Here is a 14403-nt window from a genome sequence, read left to right on the forward strand (position 1 = left end):
TGCATTAACACTCATTCGGTTGCACAATGAGAGAGGATGACACCGTGCATCAGTGTCCGACTCTTCTCAAATGTCTCGTGCATGAGAAGCTTAAGTTAACTTCAAAGAAGGGAATGCCTATGGGACTACAACCACGAGTGTAACACTATTCATAATCAAGTTTTACATTACCATCTTTATAGTGATATCCATAGTGATATTGCTTTCAGCCTGAAGCAAACCATGTTTTCTTATTCACTGCAAGGAGCTCCTGTGACTTGTCATATAAGGGCAAATGTATGATTCATTTCTCATAATGCATTTATGATTTTTTTTTTATGTGAAATTGAGCTGCTTGAAAGATGAAAAACACTTTCAAGTAATGCATCCTGTCCTCTCAGCTCCTATCAGTTTTTATTTTGTGCTTCTCATTTTGAGGAGTTTGCGGGGCTGAATAAGTCGTGTGTATGGATCATGTCACGGTCATATAAATTCCTCTCTTCTTCATCGCCTCTCGTTCGTCTCTTATGTCTTCTCCCTGCTCTTCTTCGTCTCCTCTCGTCTTTTTCATGTCCTCTCATCTTCTTACCATCTAACCCTCAAAGTGAAGAGCTCAGCCTCAGTCTTGGTGTCATGCAGGGACACCGTGTGTGTGTGTGTGTGTGTGTGTGTGTGTGTTATAGTGTCTTACCATGTCGGTTTGTCATGTTGAGAGTTATTTTTTATGTAATAGTGCTCATGTGTTACCCTGATGGTCACCGTAACCGATCCATATAGTGAAAGGAAAAACCCTTTTATATCACACATGTTGCATTCTGGTCCTACATGTGGTTGCAGTGGTCTTTTTGAGCCTTAATCAGGCACACAGTCATGCAAACTGTGAAAAACACTGAAGTTATTGATGTTTTTCCTTTATTCGTGTTCGTCTTACTGACCTCTACGTGTACCACCATATCGCCAAAAATGAAAAATCATGCCATTTATATACCTAATATTAAGTCTAATTTAGAACATGGTTCTACTGAGATCATCGTTTGATCACAGTTGACGGTATACTATAATGGTAACCATGGCGACGCGGCTCTAATAGCAGCTGTTTTTATGGCTGTCAAGACATTATGATGTTAATAAAGTTAGGTCATGCTGTGCAGGGCCTCCAGGCTGTGGTGCACCATGGGATTGATTAATGACTCTGTTGTCAGTTCAATCTAAGAAATGCATTGGAAGAGTGAGGGAGGGAGGGATCAGTGTAAGGACAGAGGAAGGGAAGGAGGAAAGGACAGGGGGAAGAAAATGAATCGGGAGATCGAGAGTGGAAAGGAAGAATGAAATGAGGCAAGTGTGGAAAGCCGGAGTAGAAAGAATGTGGAGGTGGAGAAAAGTATGAAGTTAAGATAAGAGTAATTGATGGATGTGTGTTGGGTGAGAGGGAGAGAGCGAGAGCAAGGACAGATGCTTTGAATGTAAATTAAGAGGGAAGGTAATGACTTAAAAGAAAGCGAGAAGGAATAATGGCAAACAAAGATGGAAGGAAAGGTAAAGGAAGAAAGCAAGGCAAGAGCCGAGGGAAGGAATGAGATGGAAGGGAAGGGTGACAAAAGTGTGACGAATACGATACACGTAATTGGGGAACTATGGGGGAGGAGAAAATAATACTTTGTCAAGATGCTGAGTTAGATTGATAACCATGCATAGCTGTGAGTGAAATGAGACACGCGACACAAATACATACGCAACGCGATGAATGAGTCAGTGACAGAGCATGTGAGGATGCAAATCACTGAGTAATTGAGTAATTAAAAAAAACGTGACAACACATAATCAGTGTCATAAAGTGACACTGAATTATGTATTTCAAAGCCAATTCTGGATAATCATTAAAATCATTAATATGCATCATTGTGCACCAAAACAATACAAATTACTTGATTAGTGTGCAAACCTACCTGGCAATACAAATGTTTCTGAATCAAACAGAAACAGGACTAGCTTTTCGTAGCTTACATTGGTTCTTTAGCTGATTCACATCCTTGCCCTTGAGAAACATTCATGCACAAACACACACTCACACACACACACACACACACACACACACACACACACACACACACACACACACACACACACACACACACACACACACAGATGTATCTGTGCACCTATTGATTCCCACTGTTGATACATGCAGGAAAAATGATTAGCATTCCAGGACAACATAGCAAACATAACAGCACACACACACACACACACACACACTCACATGCTGCTATTTATTCATTGTGAACACTTAATACTGAGATGCAATTATCACCAGCCCATTGCTCTATTCCACAGCAACGCCATTGATTCATATGCATTGTGTCTGCACAGACGGAACAGGTGCACCCAAGAAGTGCAACAGATGAAGCAGCTGAGAACATAGCAGGAGAACGTCTTCACTGTGAAAAGGGAAATCAACATCAATCCATTTGTCCACTTGACAAACATGAAGCCCTCTCCAGTTGGCATTAATATGTGTCTCATATCCAGCTTGTGCATAGTTATAAAGTAATTGGATTGCAAATATTAAGTGCATATTTGTTATGCACATTAAAAAGCAGTTCCATCTTTCCTTTGCCAAAAAGGGGGATTGCCTTATCTATCCCTGCATCGCCTCCTTTAAATCTGATATTAAATGCCATTTTGTTGTCCTCCATTTTTAACACATATCTGCTGCTTATCACTCTTCATAGTTAATGCAGCCAAACATATTTATGTGTATCTCCAGAGATGTTCTGGTTGATTGAGTACTGTTGCGTCTCGGGTGCATTTCCACCTGGATTTGGTGTGTTTTGGCTCTGCTTTATCAAAATCCAGTCACCCAGTATCTCTGCTAATTCAGATGGAAAATGGCTCCTGAAGTGGAAAGGAAAACACAACACTCAGTTAGATTCTGTGACACGCCTTCATGCTGTGGGACTGGTCAGATTAGTATTCTTCTTATTATTACTATTGATTATTCTCAAGATTTTCTCAGGAAAAGTTGGGATATGTTCAGTTTGCCTGTAGCAGTTTTCTGCTAAGTTATATGTTGTTAATACCATACATCATTTTTTTTAAATAGATAAGGAATCCGGGCGTAATTGATTAAAATCAATAGCCTATATTTTTAAAGTCAGATTAGATACCCAACCTCAATCTCAAAACTCCTAACAACTGTGACATTTTGAAGTTTTTGAAGGTGTCCATGCGTCATCATAACAACAATAGCTCAATAAGACCTTGGGCTTTTGCTTTTCTGTGTGAGAGAAGCAGGACCCATGTGGAGACATGGATTACAGATTGATATTTGCTTCAGAGACTCCTCCGTCGAAAACCCAACAGAAGTTGAACAGGCCAAGTCTGCGTTTTTCTTTCTTTCTGCAGGCAAAGCAACAGTCAGCATTTTTGTTTCCCATCAAGGCTTGGTGGTATCATCATGTGAGACTATATGGAGGAAATAGCATGGCACGGGGGGGGGGGGGGGGACAACAGTCAGTGAGGTGTTAAGGTCATGCAGCCTCAGCAAATAAAGACATAATGTGTGTGTGTGTGTGTGTGTGTGTGTGTGTGTGTGTGTGTGTGTGTGTGTGAGAGAGAGACCGATAAAGAGGGAGAGAGGTGCAGAAGCGAGATAGGAAGTGAATTAGGGAGCGAGAGAGAGATAATTTCAGACAGCGGGAGGAGAGTGAGAGAGAGTTAGAGAGTCGGAGATGGACAGAGATAGTAGTGCCTCGGAGCCAGTGTCCATATCTCTTACCGCCAATGACTCCTCCTGCTGCACTACAACTAATGGACTCTGTCCTCTTCTGCCGTCTTATCTACCCCTTCTCTCTCTCTCTCTCTCTCTCTCTCTCTCTCTCCCCCCCTCCCTCCATCCTCCCTTTCTATCTCTTGCTACTCGATGCCGTGCTATCTCACCACTTCACCGTTCCACCTCTATCTCATTTTTATCATGCTTCGGTCTTTCTCTCTTTTACGCTCTCTCCCTTCCAAACTCTTTCAGTGTCTCATGCTTTGCCTCTAACGCCTCTCTCTCCCTTTCTATGTGGCTCTGCTTGTTTATTTCCACCTGTTTAATGCTGTTTCCATCCTCACAAAAACTGTGAACGAAACTTAGTGTGTACTGAATGCATGAAGAAAAGGGAGGCTAAAAAATGCCATTTCTATCTTCTCTCTCTCTCTCTCTCTCTCTCTATCTCTCTCTTCCTTGATGTCTTTCCTGCGATGCTTGTCTAGTACCTAATGTTAGAGATCATAACGATTATACTACTACTACTACTACTAATAATAATAATAATGATGACAATGAGTGTAAGACTAAGAAAAGTCTGATATTTGTGTCCCTTCCAGATGACCCAAGAGCAGTATATCCTTGCGGCGCAGCCCAACCCGCTCCACCAGCGGGGGGCGTCGGTGTGCGGCGCCCAGGTTTACCCGGCAGTGGGCATCTACGGCTGGAGGAAGAGATGCTTGTACTTCTTCATCCTCCTCCTTCTCGTCACCATGATTGTCAACCTGGCGCTGACCATCTGGATTCTCAAAGTCATGAACTTCACTCCGGTAAGAGGCGCACATTTGTGTGTGTGTGTGCGTGTGCGTGTGTGTGTGTGCGTGTGTGTGTGTGTGTGTGTGTGTGTCATTTAAATGCCAGGATGTTATATGGGTTTGTGTTTATACTTTATGGGGGATGTTAATTGAGAAAGCTACCGTAAAAGAGATGGTGTAAAAGCTTTGCTGTAATGTAATGCGACATGATCAGGAGATGTTCAACGGGAGTGTGTGCCTGTGTGTGGGTGTGTGTGTGTATGTGTGGGTGTGTGTGTATGTGTGGGTGTGTGTGTTCACACACTTACACCTCTGCATGTGTGTATACTTTACATGCAGTTGCACCAATATATCATGTGGATGTAGTCCTTCTATTTAACGTGATCTTATCCAATTAGTGTCGACTATGGACATGAAGCTGCATTTTTGTTCGTTAAGTTGTCACTGCACTGATAAATAAGAAACTTAAAGTGTAAATTGTTCAGCAGTAGTGTCCATACACATCTATTGGAGTGTTTTTCTTCCATTTATTTAGCTGTTTCTGTGCACCCATTCAACACCACGTTTCTAGAAACACTGCTAATTTGTTAATGTACATTCTTTTATATAATCCCTCTATATAAAATGTAGAGTCTCGTCCAAATTAAGACTTGCACTACAAAACTAAATTCATGTAAAGCTCTTTGATCAACGAGGGAGTGTTACACATTGTTCAGGCTGCTTTGCTACGCCACTTAGGGTCTCCAGTGGTCTTGGTTTAGCATAGCTTTATTGTTCCCCTGCCGGGTGTAGCCTGTGTTTACATTTAATTGAGATGGACCTCTAGTTGATGTGTGAATTACTCTCCGTCTGTCAAGAGCAAAAGGCAAGAGTAATGTAACATATTACAGAGCCTCAAAACTTTGGAAGGTAATGCTTCATTTTCCGTTTCCGACTGTCGACCTTTTTTTTTTTTCTTTCTTTCTTTTTTTTTTTTATTCACGACCTCCATCTTTTTCCTGAACCTAATCAAACCCTAACATAGCAGTGGCAGCAGTGATGGAGTGAAGCACAGGAATCAGCTGAATCAGTCCACATTCTTATTCATTGGCTTCTTTATGCTCGATTGCTTTTACCTTTTTAGCTACATCCTTATTCTCATTATGTTTCGTTATTGCTTTTGATGTCCAGGCTGTGCCTCCTTGCTCCTTGCTTTGTTAGCTTCATTTTGGAAAGCACTTTGATACGCAATGGTTCTGTGACTTGGACTTATTGGGGGACCGGCCAGCGAAGAACAAACAGCCACTGTAGGAAATAAGAACTCTTTATTTCTTTTGATCTGATACTGAACACAAACCTGTCACTGCCAGCATCTGTATGTGTTTCTTCATCTCTTGTCATCCAGGGGTTACAGCAACCATACATCCAATATCCCACATCGCCTTGGGGCTCAAGGAACTACACTGTGATAGCTTATATGCAAATGAGGCAGGATTTGAACTCTGCAAACCTCCGGTAAAGCCTCCCCACATCACGCCTTATGTTTCAATAAGCGACTTCACAATATGGGGGAAAGACGGCTAAATATGCCTGAGGGGAGGCAGCCAGCGCCAAGCACAAAAGAGCAGAGAATATTTCAAAGGCTATATACTGTGTGTGAAAAAACAGACAGTATGAGAGACCAAGAGACATGAGGAGTGATACAGGCTGTGAGGGAGTTAAAAACCAAAGATAAAAGGGCAGGAACACAAGTAAGTCAGTGGAGAAAGTGTTTTTGTTTTATTCTATATGTGTGAGCATGATGACAATCTTAAGTAAACAAGCCACAAAGGCCTATGCATTTTTCATGAATGCACCAATCTGGTCATCTCAAATAATTGAATTTATGTTATGTGAAACATAGATAATTCTGTCTCCTTTGCATTGTATTTATACTGAAATATTCTACATAGTTTGTTGTGTTCATCAGTAACAGGTCAAGGTGATTCACGGGTTTGTTCATACTCATAGTCGTCTTCAACACTTTTATTATTTAATCTTGACCACAATGCCTTCCTAATTTCAATCAACTGGGTTTTCACCAAATGTTAAATGTTTTCAAATGCATGAATTGAACATTTTACAGATAATTATAATCACTATTTATTTTAATTATTTCATGAATAAAACAAGCTTTGCTTTCCCCTCAAAACAGGTTTTTGCTTTTGCACGTACACATATTTGTCCATTTGAGTCGCGATAAAATACATTTGAGTTTGTGAGAAAAAAACAATTAACAAAGAAACAACATTACCGCCTGCAGAAGTGAAAATGGACTTCAAGGCAAAGAAAAAAAAAAGAAAGGACCACAATGATGTAGAAGGCATAATGACTCTTAAAAATAAAAGAGGCACATTACCTCTCTTGGGCCCTGTTTTCTCACAGCTGACAGACTTTGGACTGCTCTTGAAATAAGTATCGTGCAGATTAATATCCTGTGTGTTATCCTGCAACAGCATCCCTTCAGCCGCGCAGCTATTAATCTAGCAGTGCTAGAGAAGAAGTTTGGAAAAGAGATTGACGGGCGGAGTAGAGATCAGTATGGTCGACAGAGAAGGCAAAAACAAAGCATAACAAAAAAAAAAAAAAAAAGCAGTGTGACGGGCAGAGAAAGATCAAGAAAGATTGGATTGTGATGTAGGCCTGAAGGAAGGAACGCCATGGGGTGGGGATAATGGGTTGAAGACGAGAGTAATGAATATAGAGAAGAACAGAGAGGGCTGATAGGGTTGAGTAAGCGTCTGTCTGCATGTGGTTTAAATATAGTGTCTGAACATCCAGGCTCAGCTTCTCCCTCCTGTCCTCGGCCTCGGAGGTCCTCAGAGACCTGGAGAGGTGTCCCTCTCGCTGCCTCATGGAGGAGAAGGCAGTGGATGATGATTTGACAGAGACAGTCTGGAGTTTTGGAGTTTCTGCTTAAAACATACCTCAATATAAAACCTGTATACTGTTGTTTGTGGGCAACATGAGAAAGAGCATATATAGTACTTACGAGAGAAACATTGTCCCTTCATGGCGAGGAGTGTATGGAGTGTCACATATTCCCACGGTTACTATAACAGTGGAAAACACTATCAGGTGCTCCATATGTCATATGACAAAAGGCTGTGATCGGTCATTTGAGCTTAAAGGCATCACAGTTAAGATAAGTTAACGTTATTATCACCCAAAAATAGTATACTTGTGCTGTACTGTGTCCCCACGCTGGCTGCTGTAAACCAAGCCTGCAGTACATTCTCCACACACACACACACACACACACACACACACACACACACACACACACACACACACACACACACACACACACACACATGGTGATATTTGGTAGAAGCTTCATCAAAAATGTCACATAACAACTGTATTAGCATATCAAAGAATGTTTACGGCTGTGTTTGACTGCATTAAGCTGTAAAATAGATCTGAAAAAAAATAAAAATAATAAAAGATCACAAGAGTGAGAAGAGTGGTGTTCCTTCTGCTGTTCTCACCAGAGGCATGGTGAAGGTAGAAGTGTCAGCTAATCACCAATTAGCATTATTAGAATCCCCAGTGGAGAGTAAACAATGACACAAAGGTCCTTGTTATCGTTGGATGGACAGTAGACATCTTGACCTGTGAAACACGCTTTTAACTTAATAAATCATTAATAAATCCATTGCAGTGCGATAATTACTGGTAGAGCCAACATTAATTTCCTCTTTAAGTACCAACTGTGTGCTCTGAGGCTATCAAGGTTATCGCAACTCAAGTTTTAGCATGATTTGTCCTATAAGCAAAAGAAAAACATGTCCAGTAGAACATGAAACTGAAAGAATAACATGGAGTTCATGTCTGTTATGATAGTGTTGCAATAAACTTCAACTTGGCTCTTTTGTTCTTTTTTCCTTGTTTTGTTGTGATTCAGTGTTTTTTAAGAAGAGAGAGACTACAGAGCATGCTCTTATCTGCAGTCTTACTATGTGCACAATACAGGGCAAACTACTGGAGACTGAAAGCATCAGTCGTCTTATCATGTATTGAGCAAAATGATTAATAGAGCAAAAGTCCTTGGGGACCTCTGATGGAGCATTCACATACAAATACAAAAAGTCAGATTGTCTCTCTGCTTTATCTCTCACTGTCTCTATCTTTTTTTCGGCCATGTTTGTTTTCAGCACATGATTAACACATTCAGATCTACGCGGGATTTCATTTCTACTCTGCTGCAAAAAAAATTATAATTTCGCGCTTGCAATCAGTGCAAAAATGCAGTTGTTTCATCTGAGGCGTCACTCTTTTCCGTCGTAGTACATTCACTTTTACCTCAATTTACTGCTCTTGCGATGCTTGTTGCCGCTTTGCACCTTCAACCCTCTGATGCACGGGCCTCCTTGTGTAGCATATTTCTATCAGAAACATCCAGCTGTTTTCTGTGTCTGTGCAGCTGTATATCTGTGTAACAACACCCTCAGGTCTGAGCCTCAGTTCACACCCACTGCATAATATCCAAAAGTCCTAAAAAGTGGGCTGAGAGATGAAACCACGCCCACTTCCGTTTGTCTACAACTACAGTAGCTTGGAAAATAATGATACGGGACACTGGATTTGATGAATTTACAGTTTATCAGACCACAAATGAGACAAGAGTTGGCCAGATGGCGCACCCGCTGTCTACCGCCTCACTCCCCGCCGCTGGGAGATGGAGGTCTCCAGCTTTGGATACAGATCGTCATGGCTGTAATTCAAAATGCAAACGATACCCCCTGCTAAAGACCATGTAGAGTCAGCTGGCCCTGGCCACCGGCCCGCTGTTCAACTCATTTTCCGTACTGTTCTTTTCTTTTATTTCATGACGTAGATTAGTCCCAAGCGGTCAAACTCTATCTCAAAGTTGGCCTTGCACGATTAGGGCTGATTTAAAACAGTAGATGGCGTGTTGACAAAGTACATCACAAACACTTCATCATTGCTCATTTCAAATCCGTCTATAGGGAGTTGCTGCTTCTCTGGCTCCAAGATTGCCATTTCCATTCATCGCCATTCAAATCACGTCTAACCAGCTGCAATATAATGAAGGTCTTTCTCAAACTTTTGGTTTTGTTTGGACTTGCCAGGAGCAATTCTCATTGTAGTGGTAAAAAAAAAAGAGATTTGCTTTTGAAGAGACAGCTTTGGCAGTAAATTGGAGAGGAGGGACTTGCGGGGATAGGAGTTTACGTGTGTGTGTGTGTGTGTGTGTGTGTGCTTGTGTGCGTGTGTGGGAGAGACTGAAAGAGAGAGGGACACTGAGAGAAAGTATACGTCTTTGTGCCAGCAATTATTCAGTAATTGTTCATGCTGATGTGTGTGTGTGTGTGTGTGTGTGTGTGTGTGTGTGTGTGTGTGTGTGTGTGTGCATCCCCTCCCCTGAGTCCTTTGCGTTCTCACTGCAGAGAAATTCAATTTCAGTTGTCACTCACCAATCAGTCTGCCTAATTCCTAGTCTGGACTAGACTTTGGTGTGTGTGTGTGTGTGTGTGTGTGTGTGTGTGTGTGTGTGTGTGTGTGTGTGTGTGTGTTAGAGTGTGCAGTTTGTGCAGTGTGCGTTTGTCAATCCACAATGTTTTGTCTCTTCATAACACGGTTTGTATTGTGCTTCTCTGCATTCTGACATAATGACCTCTTCCAATATGTGCATAGCATTTGTTGAATGCCCCTGTTGCCCACTGAAGTCATAAACCAGATGTGATTTATCAACACTCAGAATTTTATTTCCACTACAATGAACTCTGCCTCCAGTAACACAATATGTGTGTCAAAAAGGCTCCAGTGTTTACGGGTGAAATAGCAGTATCCGACTTAATGGCAACGTCTAAACTCCAAGGAAGAAGGATTTCTGTGTTCCACGTTTACTTCTTATACATCAAACTGATACAATAACACATCAAAGTGATGAAATAGTAAAACAGTAAGAATAAAACTGCCAGTGGTCTCTTAATTTGTTTCAGCCTTCTCTCACATAGGCAACAATTGTATATTTTTACGGTCGGTGTGTAAAGTGTGTTTTTATTTTCTTAAATCCTCACTGGCCAATCAGAGGCGGCAAGAAATTAAAGTTTATTCTTGTGGTTCTTTTTTTGAGATGGGAATTGTCGGGTGCTTTAAAGATGATAAAACAACAGTTGAAAAATCAATAAAATGGCCAACATTAATTAGAAATGAGGTTATGGCTGCTTGAAATAGAGTTGCAACAGGGCAATTCAACAGGCATAAAAAGAAATCATCTCATGAAACTGAGGCAAGAGAAACAGCCAGTGTTCATTTAATGACGTATCACAGGTTTTTATTAAAAATAATAACAATCAATTCATTTTGCTCTTCAATTTGAATTTTACAATGTTTATGATCAACTGAACTTTTTACAAGTGTCACACCACATCTAGTGTGATTTATAATATCACACCAGGTTGTGAGCATACACTCCATCAGGCTAACAATAGTATTCAACAGGTTTTCATTAAACACTATGCTTCCATGAACCTGTGTTTCTGTCCTTACACTCGCTGCACCCAAACAGCGTTACCAGACCAAAGAGTGGAACATGGCTGTATGCAGGTGAATGTGCATGGAAACATTTATGTGGCCGTTTTGCTTTCTATTTTTTTTTTTTTTTGAGTAAAATATATGCTTTCGGGCTTTGTGCGTCAGGTTTACATGTTTTTTTCTTTCTTTTTCTTCTCCATTTCAATCCCACCTACCAACACAAACTGGACTAACCATTCCGCTTGCTTGATGCTCAGGGAGGTGTGTTTAACAGCTCCTCTGTTACCCACAACACAAACCCATATAGACTTTTACATGCAACTCCAGCCTACGTTTGTGTCATCTTTACAAACTTCTTTGGCATTTAGAGTGCATGTTTGCCTCCATATGTGCCTTTCCTTTGCCTTTGACTGCATATTTTAATCTTTAAATTCATTATCTATCAATGTAAAAACACCGTTAGAACACAATGTGCTTAGAGATGTCCTAATATCAGCACATAGGATACAGTTTCACTGCAAACGCACCGCTACATTTCATCAAGAACACCTGTTAATGCGCACTTAAACATCTGTTAAAGTAAAATATATCAGAATGTCAACTTAATTCAGTGCATTTCTTACTATACCTCACCGTGTGCATTTACTCACAGCTGTTTAGCAGACAATTTGAATTTGTCATTTCCTTCAGGCAAATAGGGCGATAGGTACATGATCTCAATTAGCGGAAGGTGTGCTCTTTGCTATCACAGCTGCTCGTGTGATTTATGTTTAAGAGATATGTGTGTCTGAAATAGCTTTACGTTTCTTTACAAATACACTGATCTGAGAGAGAGAGAGAAAACAGAGAGAGAGAGAAAACAGAGAGATTGAAGTGAGGGAGGCGAGCAGGGATGATGGTGGATGATGCATGAAGGAAGACTGATAGGAGGAAAGGAGGGAGAAGGAGTGATGGGATTGTGTGTGTGTGTGTGTGTGTGTGTGTGTGTGTGTGTGTGTGTGTGTGTGTGTGTTGGGGGGGTTAAATAGAGTGTCCCATCATCCACGCTCAGCTTCTCCCTCATGTCCTCTGCCTCTGGGGTCCTTGGGGACTTGGAGAGGTGTCTGTTTCACTGCCTCATGGAGTGGAAGTGAGTGGATGAAGGGTTGGCAGAGACGGGCAGAATGTGGAGTTTAATGTTTGTCTGTGTGAGTGTTACAGTGTTCATCACGGTACCGTCACCTTCACTATCTTCTAGTTCAGGGCCCCCTTCAAACCTGATATCTGAGCTGTTGTTTTGTTGTGTCTATACATTGGTTCACTTGCGTTTTTAATGGTCTATCGTATGATATATACCATTGATGTATGTACATTAACATGTCAAAGTTGTATTATACATGCAACCATACTGCATGCATTATGTTGTGTGCTTCTTTGTTTGTGTGTTTGCACAACCAAAAATCGTTGTTCCCATACAACAAAACTGCATTGTCAATTACTTTTCAAAGATTTTGTCGTATCACAAATACGTGTGTTATCATGTTCAATGTAAGCAGAAGGGTTGAGTGAAAAAAATAAATAATAATAATTCACCATTCACAAGAAGATTGGCTATTTCAGTGAAATGAGAGGTTTTATGAAAGGGAGTCTGGTCGTCGGAAACACTAACCCTTTTGTCCGCCAAAAAATCAACACAAAATAAAGGTTTTTGTAGCGGCAATCTGCTTACAATTTTGTAAACGTAACATACTTATTTGAAGAAAAGTATTTTTGTTTAGTTTAAACACTAACCTCGTGTTTAAAACTGCAAACGCAATCCGGGAAAAAAATATGTTTACCTCAGAGCATAATTGAGAATACAGTTTAGGAAAGTAATTTAGCTGTAGACAGGGTTGGTACAATATGTGTGTATGCTGGTATGCATCTCTGTGTGTGTGTGTGTGTGTGTGTGTGTGTGTGTGTGTGTGTGTGTGTGTGTGTGTATGTGTGTATGTGTGACGGTAAAATGTGCTGTTGAATGCAGTATGAGCTCCCAAACCTGCTATACTCAGCTTCTCGTCTAGACCAGCCACCGTCATTATGGCTGTTCACACCTGCACTGTGTAATTTATCTCACACACACACACACACACACACACACACACACACACACACACACACACACACACACACACACACACACACACACACACAGACAGACACACACACACACACACACGCACACACATTTTTCTCACTTTGTCAGTAACAGTGCTGACCTCAGGTAATGGGAGAGTCCAGCGTGAAATACTCTGTCCTCCTGTGTCACACACGCACCACACACACGCTCTTCCAGTACACACACACACACACACACACACACACACACACACACACACACACACACACACACACACACACAGTGGAGAGGGGTTAATGTGACGTATCCATCAGACTTAGAGTGCTGACACACCTGATGTTAATCGCTTCAATGGACAATGCATACACGCAAGCAATCACACACAGACACTCACACACAGAAAAAAGACAATATAAACGTTTGATATTTGTGGGGTTTTGACAATTATTTTATAGCGCATTAATGCAGTTTTGTTTTAATGCTTTAATGTTTTAATTTGTTTTAAAATCACCCAAACAAACGGTGGAGGGAGGGTTTGGTAGACTACGTTGGATGCAGCGTGTGGGAGAAGTATAGATTAACAAAAGCAAGACAAGCTAACAAATGCCACAGAGAAGTGGATAGCTACAAACTGCAGGCCGGTTAGTATTGTGGAAGATGTTGGTCTGAGGAACGTTCTTAGGATCGCAACGAATGACGGAACGTATGAGCCTCCCTCAAGACCCACCATCACAAGAAGAATGCACGAGTTGTATGAAAAGGAAAGGACTACAAAAGCGACGGCGTTACAACGTGCACCAGCTGTTGCTCTCACTGGAGACTACTGGACATCGCTGGGTAGCCGTAATCACCTCAGAGTTACAGTGCATTATATTGATGAACAGTGGGAGCTGCATTCACATGCTCTGACTGTCATGAAAACAGAAGACAGACATTTTGCTGAAACGTGCGTGGAACATTTTATTCATGTTGCACAGCAGTGGAACATTTCAAATAAAGTCAGCATACTTAGCACAAATAGTGCAAGAGTGATTTTTACAGCCAAATCCATATGGTACCTCCATAAAAGATGATAGGAAAGGTAGGTTCCACCAGTCATTTCACATGCTACATACCTCTTAAGCTGCTTCTATTTCAATTAAATGTCACTTCAGGGGGTAACTGTAGGATTACATTTGAAACAAATTGTCTGACTAATATGTCAAACCACATAAAATATTGCAGAATGGTCATGTGGG

General features: G+C 41.1%; 1 protein-coding gene across 1 annotated transcript in view; it reads left to right on the forward strand.

The window, feature by feature from the left end:
* The window catches only part of LOC137885338 (zeta-sarcoglycan), a 297134-nt gene that overhangs the window by 155764 nt on the left and 126967 nt on the right, over positions 1-14403 (forward strand). The window contains exon 2 of the mRNA XM_068727562.1: positions 4351-4560. Within this exon, the coding sequence (XP_068583663.1) occupies positions 4351-4560 (210 nt within the window). The remainder of the gene's footprint in view (positions 1-4350; positions 4561-14403) is intronic.

The sequence above is a fragment of the Cebidichthys violaceus genome, unplaced genomic scaffold (assembly GCF_023349555.1).
Source record: "Cebidichthys violaceus isolate CVI_PGR_0920_01 unplaced genomic scaffold, fCebVio1.0.p SCAF_4, whole genome shotgun sequence".
NCBI classification, from domain to species: domain Eukaryota; kingdom Metazoa; phylum Chordata; class Actinopteri; order Perciformes; family Stichaeidae; genus Cebidichthys; species Cebidichthys violaceus.